Below are 24,413 nucleotides of genomic sequence, written 5' to 3'. Positions count from 1 at the left end.
TATTTGGTTGGAGGTTTCATCACATGACAATCTTTAATTCCTGGGGACTCCAGGACAATCCTGGAGGGTTGGCAACCATATGCTTTATACAGGTTAGCAGGGCAAATCCTTCCACATTATCTGAAATTACTGTGACATTGCAACAGCGGGCCTGATTCACCACTTCATTACTCTAGGTCAGTTTTATACCAGTGCAATTTCCACGAATCAATGGTTTTCATCACCATAAAACTGGAGAATCAGGACCACTAATGGAATTTTAAACCTGACACTTGCCCTACCCATTCCCATATTTCCATCTCAGTAATGCCTGCGACTCATTTCCTGGGGCTAAGTTAAGATTACATAGCACTTTTTTTGGTCACCTGCTTAAGATCTGTTGTTCTAGGTTCTGCCTTTTCAGTTTAAGAAAAAACTTGCGTTTCTTAATGGATTCTAATTTAGGGTTACCTGTGACCAAAGTCCTACAAAATGCACAATTTTTTCCCCATGCCTTTTTATCATGTCTAGATGAGCTGAAACAGTTTTTAATCTGTTACTTTAGTGAATACCATAGTAACCAAAATCCCCCCCCCATATTAATTTAGTGCTTCAATAACTCCACCTGCTTTTGATAGAGCCCTGTTTTTAACCCGGTATTATATTTCCTATACTTTAGTCATCTTCCTGTCTGGAGATTATTTGCAGAAATACTCAGACTCTTTGCCTAGCTGTATATGGCCTACAACTACCTGAGAGGAGATCCCTGATCTTACAGGGTAAGGACGCAGCCAGTACCTGAAGACAACCCAGGGTGCTACAGAAAGTAGTTTTGCTGGTTGGACAGTTGGTTTATTGCAGTATGAGGGGGCACCATGCTGAAATGCAATAACAAGGTCTGGACTGATTGTTAAAGATCACATGAAACTTTTCACAGGAATACGAATACATGCCCTGGTCCAGGCCAGTTTTCAATATAGGCAATTGGCTTTTGCCCAGGGAAGTTCTTCTATTACTTCAAGTAGATAAGCTGTTATTCTTTGCTTCGTGGCCATAAACTGGTGTGTAATGTTAGCACTTCTATAATGGCTCCTACCATGTTCCACCCCAGAGACAGCTACGTTTTTAGCAGATAGTGGAGTGATCTCTATAGTTTTTAATTCTGCAATGTCTTCTGAAGATGCCATATATGACTTATGCTCACATTCTGTGAGGCGCCCCAGATGACTGCTGCCATGTATACAGAATTGAACAGTCTATTAAAGTGACTAGTGGGACAGTTAAAAGGCACAATATACAGTACCTGTTCTGAAAAAAATTGGAAGCCCTTATCTTCCCGGACACATTCATAGGTTTCTCCAAGCACCGGATTAAATGGCTTACTTCCAGCCCTGCAGTAACTGGATGCATATGCAGATACTGCAAAAGCAGCCACGTACACCTGAGAACAAACAGGATTTTGCTTAATTGGTCACTAACTGTTTTCATAATATATCTTTATCTTTTGATTTTATGGACAAAAGAGGCCTCATAAGATGCCAGATGCTACATTTTTCTGCAGTTTGCAAATGTGTGGCTTATTGCAAGCCAACCTTTAACACGAGCATTGAGGTATGACTCAGTTTGCAGAGTCATTTCAAGGTCTTTATTAAAAATAGGAAGGATCCAAATTCATAAAAGATTTAAAATGTACTTCAATTTCTCCTTTTACAACTATGCAGGAAAAAATGAAATCAGAGGCACACACCAAAAATGGAGAGAGAGAGAAACCACACACACACACACACACAGTCTGTGAACTCCAAATGCTGGATCAAAGAATACTAGAGCTATTAGTCTGCAGTGTTGCAGCCCTGTTGTTCCCAGAATATGAGACACACAAAGGCTATGTCTATACCAGCACTTGTCAGCAAAAGTTCGGTTGGTCAGGGGTGTGAAAAAATACCCCGACTGACAAAAGCGCCAGTGTAGACTGCGCTATGTCAGTGGAAGAGTATCCTCCCGCTGACATATCTACCACCACTTGTTGGAGATGGTTTAATTATGCCGGCATGAGAGATTTCTCTCACTGGCATAGAGCAGCTATGCAGGAGACCTTACAGCGACGCAGCTGCAAGAACATGTGCAAGAATGTAAGAACATAGTGTAAGAACATAAGAATGGCCGTACGGGGTCAGACCAAAACTCCATCTAGCCCAGTATCCTGTCTTCCGACAGTGGCCAATACCAGGTGCCCCAGAGGGAACGAACAGAACAGGTAATCATCAAGTGATCCATTCCCTGTCTTCTATTCCCAACTTCTGGCAAACAGTGGTTAGGGACACCATCCCTGCCCACCCTGGCTAATAGCCATTGATGGATCCATGAATTTATCTAGTTCTTTTTTGAACCTTGTTATAGTCTTGGCCTTCACAACATCCTCTGATTATGTCTACACAGACCATGTTACCAAAGTGGGTGAGGTAATATCTTTTACTGGACCAACTTCTGTTGGTGGAAGGGACAAGCTTTCGAGGATTGCGAGGTCAGATATGGAGTGATCTCTTTGTGAAAAGTATTAGTCTATGGGTGATAGGGTGTTTTTGTCTTTTATCATTTTGCTGTACAAGTTCTTTTGAAAGCATACTGATTATCTGGTTTCACCCATATAGTTGTTGGGGCATTTGATGCACTGGATGTGGTACACTGTATATCTGACCTCTCAATCCTCATCTTCAAAAGGAAACCTACATGACATCTTCAAAAGACAAGCCTGGGAAATTAATTTAATAACTATGCTGGACATTAAAAATCATGGGCTTAACAGAGACACTGCTTTTATGGCTCATTTTATGGCCTAGGACTGTAGATGTGCTACATACCCACTTCATTTTAAGTGGTCTTCTACAACATATGGACCCTTAATGCTTAACAATCTGTCTCACCTTGTCATCTTCTCCAGAGCGGAGAAAGAGCTCTGTGAAGTTCAAAAGCTTGTCCCCTCCACCAACAGAAGTTGGTCCAATAAAAAAAAAAATCTGTTAAAGCATCTCAGATTTGACACCAATTTAAAATGTACATAAAAATGGTACTTCTAAAAAAACCACTTTAAACAAAATGCCATTCTAAAGAACAGAAACCAGTAAATGAGAAACTGCTTAAAAAGATGTGCTCCCTCTCATATCTCAGTACCTTAATCCGTAAATGAAACACTCAGAAGTAGACTACAAGGTAGTGGGATTTCAGGACATTCATTAACATTAACCCTGGTTTGGGGGTTCTCATGCTGGAGAATTCCCTATTTCTCTTCCCGAATGTAACTTCCCTGAAAACTAAGGACAAAAAAAATTGTCTTGTTTTTACTTCCTTCTAAAAAGGTAATTACTTATTTTCTTTTTTAATACACATTCTCGAGCAAAGAGAAGAAAGAAAATCATGTCTATTGATAATGGACCTTAAGACATTACTTACTTTGACACAGACTCAAGTATACCTCTAGCAGAATCAGCAGAAATGAGGTAGGATCTTTAAAATGGGATTAAATTTTCGTTATACAGAATTTAAAAGTTTCTGTTCAGGATTGTTTGAATACAGAAGAGAACAGTGACACTTCACCATGAAAGCCATTGAGCTGAAGTGTTTATGCACTTCAAGGGAAACTGCAAAGCATTAGTTCCAAACATTAAGAATGCTAATAAGGGATTTTAAACCAATTAGAATATAATTATAGACTTAAAATATTAATATGAGATTACACTTAGAAACAAGGTATGATTAAAATCCATTTCTCCCTCCCTTACCTGCCAAGTTCTGAATTCAGAGTTCTGTCTTTCCAATAGCACATGCATACCCTACCCAGCCCGCCCAGCAGTGCTGAGTTAGGTGGTTAGCCCAGGAAATGAAGAAACATGAAGTCCCGTCTTGGCTGATAAGTAAAGGAGAAATGGCTCTTCAAAAATTTCATTTCAAAAGGGCTTTTGTGTTTTGACCAAATACACATCTCTTGCCCAGTTTGAGATCTCAAATATTTGATGGTGACTCAAAAAGCTTTACACAAAAAGTCTGATTAAAAAAAAGGTAGCTCATTCTGTTAATACTGTTGTAGTTAACATTTTGTTGGAAGACCCAGAATGTGTCCCCCCCACAGGGGATGCAAGTGTGTGTGGGGGGAAATATACGGGATCACAGGCTCCCCTCCTGATTTGCAGCTTGACTTGTACTGCTGAAGCTGGCTGCCCTTACTCTGCCCCCCGCCCCCATTAATTGGCAGGCACAGGTCATCTCTGTGTCCCCCATGCACTTACAAAATGTTGTGAAAGCAGGATAGATATTGTACCCTTTGTGTTAATCAGTGAAGCATGTTAGGATATAGATATTCAGGCCTGTCTGTAAAGGCCTATACTCTAAGAATTTAGTTGTATTCTTATCACTTGGCTAGTTAGAGGTTTAAAAGAAAGAATCAAAATCACTGTCCGCCGGTGTAAGGTCCTTCTCTTACTGTAACCGTCTGAGGCCTTGTTCTTAGGCTAAGGCCCTTGGCTAAGCAACAGAGGCAGCCATAAGCTGGGAAGCGACCGGTCACCTCCTCACATTCCAAACTAGTCACATTGAAATAAGATGCTATTGAGCTGTTAGGAATACAGTCCTGACCTGATAGTGCCTATCACCTCCAGAGAAAGGGAAGTGCCTAGAAGATGTAAAAGGAAACTTAGTTTGATAGCATCCTGTCTGGCAAGAACTCACTTATCAATAGCTGGGATGTGAAATCCTCACTTCTGTATTGTTTTGTCATTATAGTTCCCACTTTGCTATTGTTTGTCTATATAATCTGTCTGGTTCTGTGATTGTTTCTGTCTGCTGTATAATTAATTTTGCTGGGTGTAAACTAATTAAGGTGGTGGGATATAATTGGTTACATAATCATGTTACAATATGTTAGGATTGGTTAGTTAAATTTCAGGAAAATGATTGGTTAAGGTATAGCTAAGTCCAACTCAAGTTTTACTATATAGTCTGCAGTCAATCAGGAAGTGGGTGTGTGGGTGGGAAATGGGAACAGGGAATGGCAGTGAGGAAATGGGAATCATGTTTGGCTAAGGGCAGGAATGGGAACAGGGACGCAGGTGTAAGGCTCTGTGGTGTCAGAGCTGGGAAGGGGGACACTAAGGAAGGAAACTGGAATCATGCTTGCTGGAAGTTCACCCCAATAAACATCGAATTGTTTGCACCTTTGGACTTCGGGTATTGTTGCTCTCTGTTCATGCGAGAAGGACCAGGGAAGTAAGTGGGTGAAGGAATAAGTCCTCTAAACAAAGCATATTAGTTCCACAACAAAACAAAACAAAAAAATCAATCACATTTTAAACCTTTGAGAGAGAAGACAGGCAACACAGACCAGAACTAACCTTCTCCCTTAACTAAATTTGCAGGAGAATCAGACATCTAAGAATGGCTACTCAGTTAGGACAATGGAAATTATGTCAAACAGATCACAGGAGCTAGTTATGTTTTCTTTTAAAAACCTGCCCCTCTGTGCTGTAAGCACAAGAAATGAAAAAAGTACTTTCTGCTCTCTTAGGCTTAAGAAAATCCATTGTGTTCTGTTTCGGTTACATCTCATGTTGCTCAGAATTGGAAAGATAAGGGGTTTTTTTTTTATTTTTTTTTATTTTACCATCCTTTCAAATGAATTCGGGGTATGTGTTGCTTTATCCAGTAGTTCGCTGTATTCCAGTTCTTCACAAAGTCGCTGAAGAGTGTTAAGTGGCTCGTTTAACTCAACAGGCATGGCCACCTTGGAGAGATCCTTCCCTATATTGTTTCTCAGGATATTCCATAGGCTGATGTTACTGGTATTAGGACATGGAGCCGGCAAACATGTTCTCCGCTTGGAATGGCTTCCCATCCCACTTTCAGCAATGCAATCTGGAAGGAAATGCCAGGAGCACATTAAGCAATTCATTGTTTTCTTACAGTATCATCTCTTTTGAAAACACTATGGATGTTTTAAAGCATCAGCAATTTCCTTATCCTTCAGACAAACCTTCGCTCCCCAGGTGACTCAAATATTGACTTCTGGTTTGAAGATATCTGCTGTACACTGATAATTTAAAACAAGATTTTAAACCAAGCAAGTTTTATGGAGATAGATATGAAGCATAAATGCTTGAAAAGAATCTCTTGAAATGCTCTGTAAAAGTCTAAAAGAGTAGGTCTACACTGCAATAAAACTCTTGCAGCTGGCCCGTGTCAGCTGATTGGGTCATGGGGCTCGGCCTGCAGGGCTATAAAATTACAATGTAGACAGTTCGGCTCAGGCTGGAACCCAGACTATGGGACCCCAGGAGAAGGGAGAATCCCTGAGCCTGAATGTCTACCCTGCAATTTTATAGCCCCGCAACCCAAGCCCTGCAAGTCCGAGTCACTTGGTATAGCTCAGCCACGGGTGTTTTAGTGCAGTGTAGACATATCCACAGGCTCTTAGAAGTTACACCTCTAAAGAGCACATATTTTATCTTGTTTTACAAGAGACTGATTCATGTACATTTAAGTAACATAAAAACGCCTTCCTGACAGATCTTCAATTAAGCTGACATTCTTTTTAGAAGACAAAAGTGTGCTTTACAGAACTCAAATGTGAAAACACCTCCTCCTTCAACTCTTTCTACTGAATTGATGGACTCCTCATATCAGGAAAAATCTGTTGCTGTAGCCAAACACCAGATATTTGTTGGCAGGCTTTTCCATGGTGCATATCTGAGTACCCAAATACCTCACAAACATTACTGAATTTAGCTTCATGACACACCTATGTGCTGGAAAAGGTCACAGGAAGACTACGAGTTTACTTGACATTCAAAGGGTAACTCACACATCCAAGAGACTGGCTGAGCTCTGTGTTGGGGTGTCAGAGCAATCTGGGCATGATAAATAGTTCCAAGTTTTATAGTAAATGACTTGAGATAGATTTAAAATAAAAGCCACACCACAGAGATAAGCCTTAGCCCAGACAGCGTGTCACAAAATGGCCTGAGTAGAATACTTGGATTAGCTATATGTTCCCCTATTTGTCTAAACCATCAGGTATATTCTCTCTCATCCCTCCCACTATCTCACCATCTTATTTTCAATCACCCTGAACAGCATCTATTTGTTTCTACAGCGCCCATCTCTGATCCTGGTACATTTGGGTGCTGCCCAAAATCATTTCCTCCTTTTCCATGTTGTCTTCCCCACATGAGTCTTCAAGGCCATGTCCCACTCAGAGGGATGGATATGACTGCTTCCATAGTCTGTCTACACTTTCCTGCAAAGCATTGCCCATGAAGATACAGTCTGTCCATTTTTAAAAAGTTTCCCACTTTGTACTAACACCAGTAAAACTCCACTGGTGCCCGCAATAGTGAGATGGTGGTAAAAATATAGTGGCCATCTACATTACATTGTCTAACTCTGCTAAGACCATGCCAAAATGACACTGAAGAAAAGTGGCACCTGGCCGGACTACACTATTGCTGCCAACTTTGTCATCACTGTTTTAAGGGCATCAATGAATTTCCAGGTTTCAGAGTAGCAGCCGTGTTAGTCTGTATTCGCAAAAAGAAAAGGAGGACTTGTGGCACCTTACAGACTAACAAATTTATTTGAGCATAAGCTTTCGTGAGCTACAGCTCACTTCATCGGATGCATTTGGTGGAAAATACAGAGGGGAGATTGATATACACACACAGAGAACATGAAACAATGGGTTTTATCATACACACTGTAAGGAGAGTGATCACTTAAGATGAGCCATCACCAGCAGCAGGGGGGGAGGGAGGAAAACCTCTCATGGTGACAAGCAAGGTAGGCCATTTCCAGCAGTTAACAAGAATATCAGAGGAACAGTGGGGGGTGGGGTGGGAGGGAGAAATACCATGGGGAAATAGTTTTACTTTGTGTAATGACTCATCCATTCCCAGTCTCTATTCAAGCCTAAGTTAATTGTATCCAGTTTGCAAATTAATTCCAATTCCGCAGTCTCTCGTTGGAGTCTGTTTTTGAAGTTTTTTTGTTGAAGAATAGCCACCCTTAGGTCTGTAATCGAGTGACCAGAGAGATTGAAGTGTTTCTCTCCCCCCACCCCACCCCACCGTTCCTCAGATGTTCTTGTTAACGTCTGGAAATAGCCTACCTTGCTTGTCACCATGAAAGGTTTTCCTCCCTCCCCCCCTGCTGCTGGTGATGGCTCATCTTAAGTGATCACTCTCCTTACAGTGTGTATGATAAAACCCATTGTTTCATGTTCTCTGTGTGCGTGTATATCAATCTCCCCTCTGTATTTTTCACCAAATGCATCCGATGAAGTGAGCTGTAGCTCACGAAAGCTTATGCTCAAATAAATTTGTTAGTCTCTAAGGTGCCACAAGTACTCCTTTTCTTTTTAGTGAATTTCCAGAAAGTTGCCAATGCACACAAAGTTACAGCGCTGCCCAGAGCGCTCTGCCTCTGCGGTTCTCCCAGACACTGATTACCCTAGAATGAAGGACTAAGAGTTTGAAATCTCATCCCTGCATGGTAGCTATGACAAACAACACAGAATAGGTGAATTATAATTTGTTGCACATTATTTTCCTGCCTAAATGCAATCTGTCATAATGCTAGTTTGCATAAAAGACTGCAAACATCCTAAACTTGAGAGCCCACCAGGGGTAAGAAAATAATTAACATACTTGTCTGACTTCCCTTTCAGAAAGGAGTTGACTCAGACCTTCCCATGGGGGAGGAAGACAATTAACATCAAAAGAGAAAAGACTCAGCCCAAAGGGAAGCTGTTTTCCTAGACTGCAGCAGGGAGGAGATCGCCTTTGAAAAGGCAACAAAAAAGTGCTAAAAATGTATTCTGGTTCAAAACAACTCTTTGAAATGGGATGCTGTCACACCCTTTGAAACCCTGAGATTGCATAGCAAGGACTAATCAACTGAACTAAATAGTTTGGGCTACATCCTCAACTGGTGTAAGTTGTTGTAGCTCCATGGAAGTCACCAAAGATGTGGCCTATTAAAAGCAATATCAACAGCTGTAAATACATCAGGGCCTACATAATCCGAGATAAACAGCAGATGTATAGTCTAACCATGCTAATGGAGGCTTGACACCAAGGCTAGCTTTTTAGGCACTTACATCCATACTTTGGGTGCCTACATACAATGTTCTATTTCCAGAAGTGCAGATTTTTCAGTGGCTGCTGGTTTCATTTAGAGTTGTGGGCGTTGAGCACCTGTAATAGTCAGGAAGCTTCTTTCAGTGTCTAACTTTAGGAGTGTACATTTGAAAAATTTGGTGATGGTTTCCTAGAGTTGTAACAGATGGTCTTGCTACACAGTGCGGGAGATCACGGACATGCTGAGCTGTCTTGAGAATTAGATTTTAAGAGCAGATGGGACAATTATGATCAGCTAGTCTGAGCTCCTGCAGATCATAGGCCACTGAATTTCACCAAATGATTCTTGTATCAATCCTGTAATTTCTAGTTCAGCTAAAAGCGTATCTTCTAGAAAGACATCCAATCTTGATTTAAGCTGAAGTGGCAGAGGGAGAACAGGGAACCAGGAACTCAGCATTGACAGAACTTCTAATACAAAAGTTATAGTTCCAGCCTCTAACCCTTGTAATCAAATAACTCCTTAGTGCAGCTTTCCATAGTCCAGGACAAGAGAAAAGCATATTATATGATGTTAGTTTTATGCATTTCTTCCCATTTTTTTTTTTTTTAAAAGAATCATTTTGAATGAAAAATGCAAGGTCCCCATGCAATCAGCAAGATATTTAAATGAACACAATTAGGGCTGTCAAGCAATTAAATTAATCACAATTAATCACACTGTTAATCACAATTAATTTCATGATTAATCACACTGTTAAACAATAGAGTACCATTTATTTAAATATTTTTGGAGGAGGAGGTTTTCTACATTTTCAAATGTAATTGAAATCAATACAACACAGAATATAAAGTGTACAGTGCTCACTTTATATTTATTTTTGATTACAAGTATTTGCACTGTAAAAAACAAATAGTATTTTTCAATTCACCTAATACGAGTACTGAAGTGCTCTCTCTTTATCATGAAAGTTGAGCTTACAAATGTAGAATTATGTACAAAAAAACCACTCAGAATCCAAAAATAAAACAATGCAAAATTTTAGAGCTTGCAAGTCCACTCAGCCCTACTTCTTGTTCAGCCAATCACTCAGACAAGTTTGTTTACATTTGCAGGAGATAATGATGCCCGCCTCTTGTTTACAATGTTACCTGAAAGTGACAACAGGCATTCTCATGGCACTGTTGTAGCCATCGTCGCAAGATATTTACGTGCCAGATGCACTAAGATTCCTAGTTCCCTTCATGCTTCAACCACCATTCCAGTGGACATGCGTCCATACTGATGACGGATTCTGCTTGATAACCATCCAAAGCAGTGCAGACTGACGCATGGTCATTTTCATTATCTCAGTCAGATGCCACCAGCAAAAAGTTGATTTTCTTTTTTGGTGGTTCGGATTCTGTAGTTTCCACATTGGAGTGGTGTTGTTTTAAGACTTCTGAAAGCATGCTTCACACCTCATCCCTCTCAGATTTTTGATGGCACTTCAGATTTTTAAATCTTGGGTCGAGTGCTGTAGCTATCTTTAGAAATCTCACATTGGTACCTTTTTTGTGTCTTGTGAAATCTGTAGTGAAAGTGTCCTTAAAATGAACAACATGTGCTGGGTCATCATCCGAGACTGCTATAACACGAAATATATGGTTGAATGCGGGTAAAACAGAGCAAGGGACATACAATTCTCCCCCAAGGAATTCGTCACAAATTTAATTAACACATTTTTTTTTTTAATGAGCTGCATCAGCATGGAAGCATATCCTCTGCAATGGAGGTTTAAACATGAAGGGCATACAAATGTTTAGCATATCTGGTACACAAGTACCTTGCCGGCTACAAAAGTGCCATGCAAATGGCATTTCTCACTTTCTGGTGACATTGTAAATAAGAAGAGGGCAGCATTATCTCCTACAAATGCAAACAAACTTGTTTCTCTTAGCAATTGGCTGAACAAGAAGTAGGACTGAGTGGACTTGTAGGCGCTGAAGTTTTACATTGTTTTGTTTTTGAGTGTAGTTATGTAACCAAAAAACAAAACAAATCTACATTTGTAAATTGCACTTTCACAACAAAGATTGCACTACAGTACTTGTATGAGGTGAACTGAAAAATACCAATTCTTTTATCATTTTTACAGTGCAAATATTTGTAATAAAAATATACAATTTGATTTCAATTACAACACCGAATACAATATATATAAAAATGTAGAAAAACCATCAAGATATTTAATAAATTTCAATGGTATTCTATTGTTTAACAGTGCGATTAAAACTGTGATTAATCACAATTAAATTTTTTGTAGTTAATAGTGTGAATTAACTGCGATTAATCGACAGCCCTAAACACAATAATTACCACTGTAATCAGGAGAAAAGAACACAAAGTCTACATCTACACTACAGACCTTAGAGCAGCACATCTGTACCGCTGCAGCTGCGTTGCTGTAAGGTCTCCTGCGTAGCCACTCTATGCCAGGAGTAGAAAGCTCTCCTGCTGGCTTAATTAAACCACCCCCAAAGAATGGCGGTAGCTATGTTGGCGGGAGATGGTCATGTCAGTCAGGGTTGTGTTTTTTCACACCATTTTCTGAAAAAGGTTTTGCTGACACAAGTGCTAGTGTAGACTAAACCAAGAAGAGGAAAGTACTATGGTCATACACCAGGCCTATCAGTGTAGAATTATTCTTACATTTCTTTAAATAAGCTGCATTTTGTTAACCATAACTATTCTGTGGATTTGAATGGTATGTAAGGGTACAAGTTCGTATTGAAGATCCAGAGTGATGAGAAAATATCTACCTTTTAGTGAAGAGATAGGACCTGGGGTTAGCTACTCCATAGGGTTCCAAGGTCATGGAAAGAAGCATGGGAGCAGCTGCAGGTCTCTGCAGAGAGGTGACAGACAGCAGACAAGTGTCTGTGCTGATACACAGCAACCCTCCCACCTTAAAATGATCAGAGCACTGTTGACTGCACTACGAGTATCCAAACAACACTACTCCAAAAACAGTTCAAATCTTAAAAGGAAAGCAAAAACTAGCCAACATCTACATCTTGAAATCTGTGATACCAGAGTGATTTCTGGTAATAAAATGCCTCTTCTCAGAATAGGATACAACAAAACACCAATCTTACCCAAAGTTTGCCTTTCGTTCTCAATGTCGTTACTTAGGTTATCCTCCGAGATGTTATCACTTATATCACTGACATATGAGTCATCATTGGATACCTGGTGGGCGGGGGAAGGAAATAATGTACATTTTATATATATATAAAAATAAGTTTGCATTATGCTACTCCTGACATCTGTTACGATGCTTTGTGAAATTAACGGAAAAAAGTTCCATCATTTAAAGAGATCTGTATTGTTTTCTCTGTGTTTCTGTGTTGCATAGAAGCAACAGGTAAGACTAACAATCAAAAAGGTGTACAGATCACAGATCTATCACTAAAACGATTTCATAAATCATTATTAAATTTTATTGAAGATAAAACTTTTTTCTTTGATCCTGAAAATTTAGAGAGGCCTTTCCTGAAATGCCAAAAAGTTGATAAGACCAGATTTCAAGAAATAGAAAAAGTTTACAATTGCATGCTGCAGTAGCATCTACCATAGGTCAACCTACAGGTGCCGCAAGAAAAAAAAACACATACAAATACACAATCGTATGATAAAATTTCTTGCAGCTCCTGTAGAATGATTCAGGACAGATGCTGCAAAAATACATTCCTTATACTTTATTTTAAAATCAGGCATGCAAACTACATTGCCTGTTCTCCCTCTTCAGCCACCTCCTGTACATACTTTTTAACTGTTTTTTTTTTTTTTTAAAAAAAGAGAGTAGCAAACAATTAAGCATATGTGATGCTGAAATCCTCCAAAATATTTCATTTGTGGAAGATCAGCAAGTTTGCAATTACCACACAAAAAGATAAAAGGTTAAATATGTTGAAATATGGTACATCAGAGAGATATTCTGATATTTGTGCTCAGACCTCGTTTTCTGAAGAACTTGCAGACAGCAGGACTTCTTGAGCATCAAAAAACTCTGAGAGAGAGTCCGTGACAGACAGCCTACTTTCACTAGAGAGCTGGTGAACCAGGCTTCTACTTCTTTCTCTTGAATTTTCCTGTTTAAAATAAATAAAAGGCTTTTAGGGAAAAGTATGGTAAGTAGCAAAGTACATATATATGTACAAACCAACAGATACATGACTCAGAGAGAGGGCTTAAATGTTGCCACAGATGAACGCATGCGCCCTGCAGTTTACTGTGGGAAGCATGCATTTCAAAGCGGGGACAAGCAGTCAAGTGCAAAAGAATCAGACACCCAAAAGACAAAGTGAAGCTCAGTAACGTCTATTTTGCAGAATTAGTTACTGCTCTTGCATATGCATCTTTTTTCAAGAACAGTGTTAAAATGTTGCAAGAGTCAAGTGATCTGTTTAGCTCAATGCATGCATGTACATCGATTCCCTATGAAAGGGAAGCAACTACAAAAAACTCCGTTTATTGATGTGGACACAACAGCAAAATGGAACAGACATATGCATGGAATTAAGCGGCAGGCCACAACTTTAACACAGGAGAGGGGCATCAGCCACGCATCACACAGACTCTTCTATAGCAGGCACTTAATTGGTTCCAGTGCAGGGTTACAGGGCTCCTTACCATGTAACCCACAACATGGGGTGGATCTCTCCTCAGCCTCCCCTCTCCTCCCTCCCACCAAGGAGGCGGCTCTCTCAGAATCCTAGCAGCCTCCCCACCACAAGGGAGAGGGACTTTGCAGCAAGGTGGGGACCTCAGCTCACAAGGTCTCCACCCTATTACATGAGCCCAAGGCCTATCACCAAAATCCCAGAATTTTTACTGCTGGGAACTCCACATTTTATTCTCTTAACTACACTAGAAACAACCCAGAGGGGGTGCCAGCAACTAGCCCCACCCAGTCATGCAGCCCGGTATCACAACCCCTGCCCAATCCATGTCTGAACATGTATGTCAGCATCTCCATCTGACGGATGTAGGCCATCATCCCCCAAAACTTCTGGCTGATTGTAATGGATATGGCACTAAATGTAAGACTCTCTCCTAGCCTCTGCAAATTTGTCATTTATTTCCTCCCAAGCCTTGTTTAAAACACAAAATGTTCAGTGAATTGGCATACAAAGATTTACAGGAGCCAAAGAGTATTCTAAATGAAGGTCTTGCTTTCCTAGCTATCTTTCTGCTGCTAGGCCACTAATGCAGCACCAGTACTGCACCCACTTCTCATGTGCAGCACCCCCTGTTAATGAAGAATATCATATTACCAAGGTTACTTAAAGGAAATAACCTTTGCTGCAGGATTCATAGAGTTTATACATTATAATGGGGATTCAAGAATGTCTTGACCACAGCAAGTTTTAAACAGTCTTTGTGTACTTGGCAGAGTGACGCTGTTGGCAGGCTAGTGATGGCAGGAGAAGCACCAAGAGACTTATTATTTTGGACTATCTACTGGGTATAGAGAGGGAAAAGAAGTGGGTAGGAACAAGCGTCCTTGTTCTCTAACACCTCCACAGCTACTGGGGAGAAGGACAAGGTGGCCTGCTGAGCACGTTACTGCCCTCAAGTTTCATTCTGCATATACCTATGTTTATTTTAAGATCCAATATAGTAGAACCTACTTAACTAACTGGTAGCCTAATAAATGGCTGCCCCTACTTAGGTAACTGTCAGGGAACACACTCAGTGCAATGAGTTTTAGTGACTGAGCACACGATAAATAGCTCACATCTTCCCCATATTCTGTCATCCGGGGCAGATGTGTTGCAAGCATCTACCACCTTTGTCTGACCAAGGCAACACCAATGTCCACCTGCTTACCACCTTCTTTGATGCAATTCAACCATTGCTTCCTCAGGGTCTCTTTTCCTACTTTCCTCTCCTGCTATGCTATCTTCCCCAGGCCCTCTTCATTCACCATCTATATGTATCCAAACCAGCAAAGTTGTGCTTCCTGGATTTTGTCAGCCACATCACAGACTTTGCAAAATGAAAGCATTAGAATGGAAGTCAATCTCTCTCTGTGTGACTCTTTATTGCATGAAAACATCTCATTTCAAACACCTGTAGATATTGGCCCTGCCATCTCTTTACAACCCATGCTTCTGAATCATGTAGCACTGCACGGCACACCATAGTTCTATACAATTAGGCTTTTAGTCTCAATGGTATGTGCTTGTCATTCACAACCCGAGAAGTTATTTCACACACTCCCAGCACTCTCCAGTCTGGACTGTATCTCATGTTCAAACTTGCCATCTCCTTAACACAGCTGCCAAGATACTTGAATTGGCCAGACTGGTTTAATGGTACTCCATTAAACTTTATATCCAGTTTCCCTGTGGCACTTTACTGACCCAACTGACTTCAGTCTTAGGCATGGGATGGAAACTAGCATGACTGCTTAGCTAGTCATACCATGGATAAAGTGGCTTCTCACTTTTTCGCACTGGGATGTTTTTGCTGATGTAGTCCATCAATATGGTAAACAGGAGAGGACTGAGGGTCAACTCCCGATGCAGTCCAACTTTCACTTCAAAAGGAGCTCGCTCCAAAACATGTTTTGATCACGTTGGGTAATCTATACAGTGCACACACCATAGTTATTAAATGAGAAACTCCATATTTCCTCAGCACTGGTATGAGTATCCTTCTGTCCACTTTATCAGGTGCCTTTTCTAGGTCTATAGGAGCCCAGGAGCAATCCTGTTGGTACTCTAGACCCTTCTCTATCAATTGCGGAATGACAAACATGGCATCTGTGGTTCCTCATCCTTTCCTGAAGCTGAACTGTTCTTATATGGGGGATAGCTTCCATCATCTCCTAATCCTAGCATCTAAGATATGTTCCAGTACCATCATCCCAGGCAACAGTAACTTTAATCCTTAATATAGTTTCCACATTCACAGATGCTTCCCTTCTTATGTATTGGGATCAAGATAGACCTGCACCAATCTTGGGGGAATCTCTTGTCTTGCCAGACTGTTTTAGTCACTCTGCTCATCTATTTTATGCCTCTCTCTAACCCAAGACTTTCACCAGGTCCATGGTCACCTCATCAGGTCCCACTGCTTTACCATTCTTCATTTTCCAGACTGCATTTCTCACCTCTTCCTCCATTATGTCAGGCTCAAGCACCACATTAGGTGCACGTGTGGACAACTCCACCTGAAAGGGGCTCGCCTCATTTCAGAAAGACTCGGAGCATTGTTTCCACCTCTCCTTTGCTTGTTCGGGTGTTACTTGCAGTCTCCTCCAGTCATCAAATGGTGTTGCAGCATCATCTTCCTTCCCTCCGCGTCTCATTTTTGTAATGCTATAGTAGTCTTTTTGCCAGCCAACTGTGGGTTGTTTGTTGCTCCCTGTAAAATGAGCTTGTAGACGGAAGGAGGCATAGCTCAGTGGTTTGCGCGTTAGCCTGCTAAACCCAGGGTTGTGAGTTCAATCTTTGAGGGCGTCATTTAGGGATCTGGGGCAAAAATTGGGGATTGGTCCTGCTTTGAGCAGGAGGTTGGACTAGATGACCTCCTGCTGTCCCTTCCAACCCTGATATTTTATGAAAAAAGAAAAGGAGTACTTGTGGCACCTTAGAGACTAACAAATTTATTAGAGCATAAGCTTTCGTGAGCTACAGCTCACTTCATCGGATGCATTTGAAGTGAGCTGTAGCTCACGAAAGCTTATGCTCTAATAAATTTGTTAGTCTCTAAGGTGCCACAAGTACTCCTTTTCTTTTTGCGAATACAGACTAACACGGCTGCTACTCTGAAACCTGTGATATTTTACGATTCGTTTCTCTTTCCTTATGCACCATTTTCTTATTTCGGATTGCTACCTGCACTTCAGGGGTCCACCAACTCTTCTCTTTCTCCCTTCTTCCCTTCCTGCACCCCATCTTCCTTGTCCACAAACCTCTTCCACCCCCATAATCCATGATCTTTTGAGGTGGTTCCACTCCTCTTCATATGATACCAGATCTGTTTCCACTACCAACCCTGTCCTGCTTGCCCAAACTTCCCTGCCATAGTCTGTTAACTCCCCATTCTTTAATTGTTTGTTTCTTTTGAGCTGATCCTCCTTTTGAGGATAAAAACCACTGGCTAGCCCAGTGTTATCTGCAGACATATTTGCAATAGTTTCCAGGTGTTTAATAGCATGAAGTTTTCATTCAGCAGCTTCCCTATTTTGTTCTAATAATCAAATCTCTTACATTTAATAGACTGTTTTAGTGCTTTATATTTTTTAAGCAATGCATTAAGCAAGTGAAGTGCACTAGAGCCACATATCCATATTGCTCTGATGAATTTGGAGGATTGCTTAATTGAGGTGTGTTTCCATGGGAGCTTATGCCAGTCAATAAGATTCTACTATACTATGAAATTCTGTACAAGATCAGTGAACTAACATACCAAGAACAGCATTGATTTTTCTTATACAATTGTGATAAAACGGAAGGGAAAAAAAGGTATAACTTCACAAGATTTAAAGCTTCATAATATTCTTTGTTAGGAGGGGAAAGGTATCTAATAATCAAAGTCTTACAGGATAACTCTTGTTCCTGGGATTGCGTATATGACTGAAAACAATATTAAAAAACAACAAGATGAAGTAATTAGTCCCATCTGAGAATCTGGTAGGTTCTTACAATTTCCTGTGTGGGAGTTTTATTTTCTCTTCTTTACTTCATAAGACTCCAAGATGAGCAATAAAGTAAAGTCATGAGCTGCTATACGGACAAACTAAACTTTTACCCTAAATCTTGAACTAGGTTTGCCCCCTCCCACACACTGGTTTGACTTCTACAGGGTCTATCATCATAATTTGTTACCAAAGTGCCATGATTACACCGGAGAGTGTAGAGAGCACAAAGAAGCTGTCACCAAATCAAAGCCCTGTGACACCATACAGTCAAAGTGGTACATTTCTGGAGCATAACCACGGCCGTAGTGCAACCGGAGCTTAAGACATTCTGCCAATTTCTGGCATCAAAAGAGTTAGGATGAATAAAGTGGCCCATCCTGTGAAAATTCAATACTTTTCAACATGATAAAATCAATTAGCACCCTCCAAATAAATTAGATTTACCCTGAAAAATGACACAGGAAACTTGGAATGGCAAAGTAATAGTATCCTTGAGTGCACTTAAACCAAATTTTGTACAGTGGCCCTTTCTCACCACTCCCACTGCTCTAGAGTACACTGCTCTAACAGTCTTTCAGAACACATTTAACTAGAATGAAACAGGTCCAGTGCAAGAGCCTTGGTCCTTGAGCTAACGAAGATAAATCCTGAGCCAAGTTATGGACAGTTTGTGAATGAAACATTAAAGGTTTTTTTCCTTATGTATTTAGGCATGTACTGCATGGTATATACATTGCTTCAGCGCTGACCCATTGTCATGGCAAGGCCTTTTATGTATTCATAAGAAAATCTTTTCAAGACTAAGAGTTGGTCTGAGATAAGCTAACATCCAGAAGACCTGTTATACATTTTTGAAACACTGTTCAAATTCTCAAGGGGATAAAATGCAAAGACCACTAGCACAATCAATTACACTTTAAAATCTACAAGTGTGACCAAAATCTAGCTCAAATGGTACATTATACCAAGACAGTTGAACTAACCGAATGATGAAATAAATGTCTTTTTTTAATAAAGGAAACTAACTAATACTTTACAGAGGACATGAAACAAAATGAAATCTCCCATTCAACTTCTAATGAAACGTTTGCTATACAATGGCTACAGAAGTTTCTTTGATTTAATATTTAGGAAATTCACCAGAAACAGAACACACACACACACACACACACACACACACACACACACTCTCTCTCTCTCTCTCTTTCCTTCAAGGGGTAACTTTTATTTATAACTGACATTTGAGATATGTAGGGGACATCCTAGCTACATACAAGGAAAACTGAATTGCTAAAACTGCTCATCTCTCTCATTTTTCCATTGTTTTTTTTTAATTAAAAGAATGACCTATTTTTGCATGTTATTAGCACTTATCTAAAATATAACTAGCCCTTAGTGAAACATGTGATCTGGCAGCTGATGTTCTGTACTAACAAGGAGTCAAACCAAATTAATAGAATAAAATACACCTGAAGTACAATACTTAATGTATTTTACAGTAAAGTTACCCTTCCCCTTCTGCAATTACTTGGGTTCTGTGTTAAAGCTGCTATATGGGTGACAATAGCAACTAGGGAACACGAGAATGATCAAGGAAAACAGACAGCGTTGAGACAAAATAATGCCAGATAGAATGTTGGGGTGACTTTGCTCATGCCTAAGGCAAGGGGCAAGTAACAGAAGAACAAAGGACCTGCCAGCAAAAAGCAATGGAAGTGTTTAGAAAACTGTTCTAAATTAATACTGCACAATGCAGCATCACGTGAGCCACACACGAGGGAAGAGGAGCTCCTTTTGCTAATACAACTCACTGCATGAGGAACAGAGGAACAAGACAGTATGCAGCTAGGCAACAGTCGAAGTGTAAGGGTTTGCAGCAACAGAGACCACTGAAACAGGAAATCCATACCCACCTTCACCAAATCGGGACTTGATTTTGCATTGGCTGCTGAATCAAGGAGCACAGACTCGGCATGTATTCTGCGTAACCGGTCTCTAAGATCTGTGTTTTGTGCTATGGCCTGGAACATTTAACAAAAAATATTGTTGCTATAAAGTTTTCTAATGTAGACAGTGGCTTCATTGTGCAAAAGGGGCAGAAGAAAACTTTGAATGAAGCAGAAAAAAAGAAAAAAGTCACTAGATACATGACCTGTTATTGGTCTTGCATTTAGTACATCACAAATGCTTCAGACATTGTTCCTCTCTCAAACATGAGTATTTTGGAGGGGTGCGGGGGCAGGGAAGAGGGAAGGGAGACTTCAAATAAATGGAATGGGGAGATGGGAGGGATAGCTCAGTGGTTTGAGCATTAGCCTGCTAAACCCAGGATTTGTGAGTTCAATCCTTGAGTGGACCATTTAGGGATCTGGGGCAAAAATTGGGGATTGGTCCTGCTTTGAGCAGGGGGTTGGACTAGATGACCTCCTGAAGTCCCTTCCAACCGTAATATTTTATGATTCTATGGGAAATCTTAGGCCACCAGAGGCTATATGCTGGTTTTTAAAAGTTTATGGGTTTTTTCCCCCTTGAGGTCTTTTCCTCTATCCCCTTCTACAACTTATCCTCTCTAATCATGCCTGTTAACTCAAACTATTTCCCCCAGAACTATAAAGCTGTGCAATTAGAAACATGCATTTCCCTTTCAGCCCGACATAAAACACTTCCCTTCGCTTGCCACTGCATCACTGACAGCACATCCAGACTACTGGCACTTTTCCTAAATGTAATCCCCAGAGCAGCCATACGATTGGCTTTGCTCCTCTAAAACTGCCCTAAATCCACTTCCTTCTGCTGCATCTGAACCTGTGGGTTATAAACACTACGCTACTTGGGCAAGGATGGAGCAAGCAGTGTTAGAGAGCACAGGACAGCCCTTATACACTAGAGGCCAAGCGTGTTTCTCCAAGAAAGAACTCCAGTGATGGCAGAAGGACAGTTCCATTGGCAGAGTGGCTGGAACAATGGGGAACAGAAGTGAAAGTGAGGAAAGGCACTTTTCATATTTTAACACCTAAATTCAACATTAGGTTTTGTTCATGTAGTTTGCGCAAGATCAAACAGGATTATGAAGTGAATGGGACTAGCTCTGTCTTCCTCAAACTGAAAAAGATATTGTGAGACTTTGCTTAGTGCAAATAATTTTATTATCAAACATTTTGAAATTATATTTTTAATTTTTGAAATTAGTTTTCACTAACAGTTAAAACACAAATTTCTCCATACCAGTGATAATGGAATGCCCCATTCTATACTCCATTTCAGAAGCAGATATCTCTTCAAATAATAAATACAAAGGTGATCTATTATGAAAAGAAACCACTTATATATAGCATAACACCACTGTATCAAATGGGAATGTTTCCTTTACATTTAAACATGAGTTTTTAAATACTGAAGACAGAAGAGGAGGTGAGTTCACTTGTTTCAGTCAAGATGAAACAAAAAACAAAAACAAACAAACAAACAAACCCCTTATACCAGGTGCCTAAGACCCTGACAAATATTCCCTCACCATTTCATAAACAAGATGAGTTGTTAATTTTAGGAAGGAAACATTAAATGTTAGAAGGTTTGCAGAGGCACTATGAAACGTTTCCTTCCCGATATTTACCCTTCTGGTAATAGGGCCTTCATTAGTCCTGACTTTTGAGTGTGTGTGTTTTCACTGCAGAAACTGGATGCTGTTGAAACTTAATACCCGGCAGCCACATCTTTTTGGCCAAGGCCCCTTTTAGTTCCCAAATAAGTGCTTCTGAAGCTGAATTTACAAACACAAAAATCTTTAAACAACTTCACTAATAAACTTGATAACTTGGAAATAAAAACTTTCCCTTAAACTGCATATAGAACATTTAAATAACTAACTATATAAAATTAGTTTTGAGGGGTTACAAAGGGAGCATCGATGCTGGATAAAATGTGAAGTATACAGCATAATTTAAGTGGGCGTGACAGACTAGTGGACACACCATTCCCCAGAAAGGAAGTTTTCGGCTAAGAATGTTCAATTCTAGTTCTTAGCATTTCCATTAGCCCTGAAATGTCTGGGGAATAACAGACAATAAGTAGTAAGATAGGGCAGGCTCAGATAAAAGCATATAGTCTAAATATTAGTGCAACCCAAAAACTAAAGTCATTTTAAGGAGCGTATGTATGGACTGCCTCTTGGACACACTCACTTTCATATGTAGAAGACTGTACATCAGCTGCATAAATGTGTGGTGAATGTAGACATGGATAGCTAGGTGGCCTCTGCATATATGTGCTGTTGCCTGAGACCTCTCAATCCTGGTGGCTGATACTTACCTGGTTGAATGGGCTGTGATCCATCTGAGAACTGGACGCACAGAGATGATTGCAATGGCGTATAAAAGAAGCTTGCATCATCACAGATTCCAAAATTTTGAGACACGTCTGAATGTCTGAGAACTGGTCTTTTGGGGAATCTGCATGATCTATTCTGGAGTCTGATTATCCCTTCCTCTCTTGGTCTGTAAGTATTATGAAGCCTCTTGTGGTGTCTATTTCCATTCTGAGGCTGGATAGTCTTTTAGTGTCCTTTCTTCAGGTTTGGGTGGATACAGTACTCCTAGAGAGCAATTAAGGTTTTGGCTGTTGGTTTCCTGGATTCTTGAAGAGATTTGGTTCATCCTGGAATTGATAGAGAAGGGGGCCTGACAACCTCATCTTAATAATGACTGCCATCAGTGCTTAATTTGTAATGAAAGAGGTGCTGGGACTCAAGCAAATTTTTTATATTCATGACTGATGCAGCAAACAGAGGTACAGGAGCTCTGCTCTGGCAAAAATTCATTACTGTCTGCCCCTCAGTAGCTTCATGAAGCCTTTTGGGGTTTGTCCAGGTATAGGTCTAATCTGTATGAGAAACAGAATCTCATAATGACCCCCCTGAGAACTGGAAATGCTTCTGCCAGGAATAGTCTCTGGAGATTTTGCAGTTACTGCTGATCTTGCAGTTTCCTATTTTGAATGTGGATTTCTTTATCCGTTTAATAAGGTACTGGGGGTTTAGTATAACCATCACTCTCTTGGGTCTCTTCCCATATGAAGAAGGTGGAGCAGTGCCAGGAGACTCTTCTGATCAGATGGGTTCTATGACCCTGAGTGGAGTAGAGGCCATCTATCTTTTGGAAGGTCTGATGTTTGTCAGGGCTGAGTGAAGTATGGAGGGAGCTGGGAGGAGGACTACCACATATTCTTGCCACAAAATTTCTAAGACCCAGGTGTTTGTTGTTGAAGTTGACCAGCTGGATCACAAAGAAGAGAAATACCCTCAATTCTGTGTTCAGCCTCAGTCATCTTCTGTGCAGGATTTTTTAGTCAGGAGGAGGAGGGAGAAAGACAGGGTCAGCCTCTGGTGTTCTTGTTCCAGAATTTTCATTATTGGATACCATATGTCTTTGAGGGGGAATCTCTGCTAGGAATACAGCCAAAGTACTGCTTTCTATAACTGGGTTTGAAATATTTCCTCTGGCTCTTAGAATAATTTGACAAAAGGTCATTTGCATGTTTCTATTCCCTGCCAACACTTTCTCCAGTGTTTCCTGGAGATATACTGAAAAGAGCCAGCTCTCAGCCAGGAAGAGGTGCAGATGGATTCCTCACAACCCTATTATGGAAATGACCACCAGACAAACCACCTTTCATCGGCAAGCTTACAGGAATAATTATTGGCTTTTAGAGTGAGTCTCCGATTTCCATGGTCTCAGCCACAGTAGCCTCCCTAACCACTGTTTTGCAGACCACAGCCCTGGGAGTGAAAACCACTGCATATATATTTAGTGTCTTATGAAAAATGAAAAACTGACATTATCCATAAAAGGACAAAAAAAATCCTCTGGGTTGATGAGAGGTCTGTATTTTTTTAAATGATTGAGCCAGTACAACACCACTCTCATGAAGCAAGTAGGTGTCAATATTTGATGATGATGGCCTCAGAGTCCTTAAACATATTTTCAATTCTTTTTGAGTGTGTTTACTAGAAAGAAAAATCACCTTCTGATGGGAGCACCATGGCCCCAGCTACAGAAGCCGTCACCGAGTCTTCTTTCAGGATCTGAACCAGATTTTTTTCTTCTTGACCCTGGATTTCAGAAACCGCCCTTGTTTACTAATCTCCCACCTCTCTCCCAAAGAAATTCCTTCCCCGATCTATTCATGATTTTGGGGGGGGGGGGGGCGCGGAGGGAAATGATGGAGGAGGGAAGACAACATACACACCCCCAAGAATCAATGAGTTTGAATTCAGAAGGTAGGTATTTATCTTTCCCCTTCAATTAGCTAGATGAACAGCACTAGTTATTACTAATCTACAGTGTTACATAAGCAACAGACAGGAAGAAAAAACTTACACCTTTCCTATGTATCCTGTTCCTGATTTTTATGGTCTGCTGCAGAATGTTCTCCTTCTTGTAGTGTTCAGCCTAAGGAGAGGGATTTTTCTTTGATTATTTGCTGCTCTTGGTTTGTTTGTGAAGGACAGGATTATTGCCTTCTCAGCAAGAGAGAGTACCTTTTGTTTGTGTGAGTGGAATGCTTTTTACAGGATAAGGTAGGAATGAGTTTGTCTTTCAGCTTCCCTCTCTCCAGAGCC

At 40.5% G+C, this 24,413-nt stretch overlaps 1 protein-coding gene and 1 long non-coding RNA gene across 6 annotated transcripts in view; one reads left to right on the top strand and one right to left on the bottom strand.

Moving 5' to 3' along the window:
- The window catches only part of OSBPL3 (oxysterol binding protein like 3), a 135,724-nt gene that overhangs the window by 22,407 nt on the left and 88,904 nt on the right, over window positions 1–24,413 (bottom strand). For 3 of the 5 annotated variants that reach the window (XM_038391864.2, XM_043509160.1, XM_038391863.2), the window contains 5 exons: window positions 19,711–19,818; window positions 13,101–13,235; window positions 12,240–12,333; window positions 5,633–5,883; window positions 1,283–1,420 (listed from right to left, as the gene is read on the bottom strand). In XM_038391864.2, the coding sequence (XP_038247792.1) occupies window positions 1,283–1,420; window positions 5,633–5,883; window positions 12,240–12,333; window positions 13,101–13,235; window positions 19,711–19,818 (726 nt within the window). The remainder of the gene's footprint in view (window positions 1–1,282; window positions 1,421–5,632; window positions 5,884–12,239; window positions 12,334–13,100; window positions 13,236–19,710; window positions 19,819–24,413) is intronic. The other 2 variants (XM_043509159.1, XM_038391867.2) reach the window with 1 other exon arrangement.
- Window positions 5,006–8,738, top strand: LOC122458973. The gene is made up of 2 exons (XR_006279357.1): window positions 5,006–7,519; window positions 8,396–8,738. It is a non-coding gene; the product is annotated as an uncharacterized LOC122458973 (long non-coding RNA).

Source organism: Dermochelys coriacea, chromosome 2 (genome assembly GCF_009764565.3).
Source record: "Dermochelys coriacea isolate rDerCor1 chromosome 2, rDerCor1.pri.v4, whole genome shotgun sequence".
Classification (NCBI taxonomy): Eukaryota; Metazoa; Chordata; order Testudines; family Dermochelyidae; genus Dermochelys; species Dermochelys coriacea.
The sequence above is the reverse complement of the archived record's forward strand: the minus strand, read 5'-3'. Positions and strand labels throughout refer to the sequence as shown.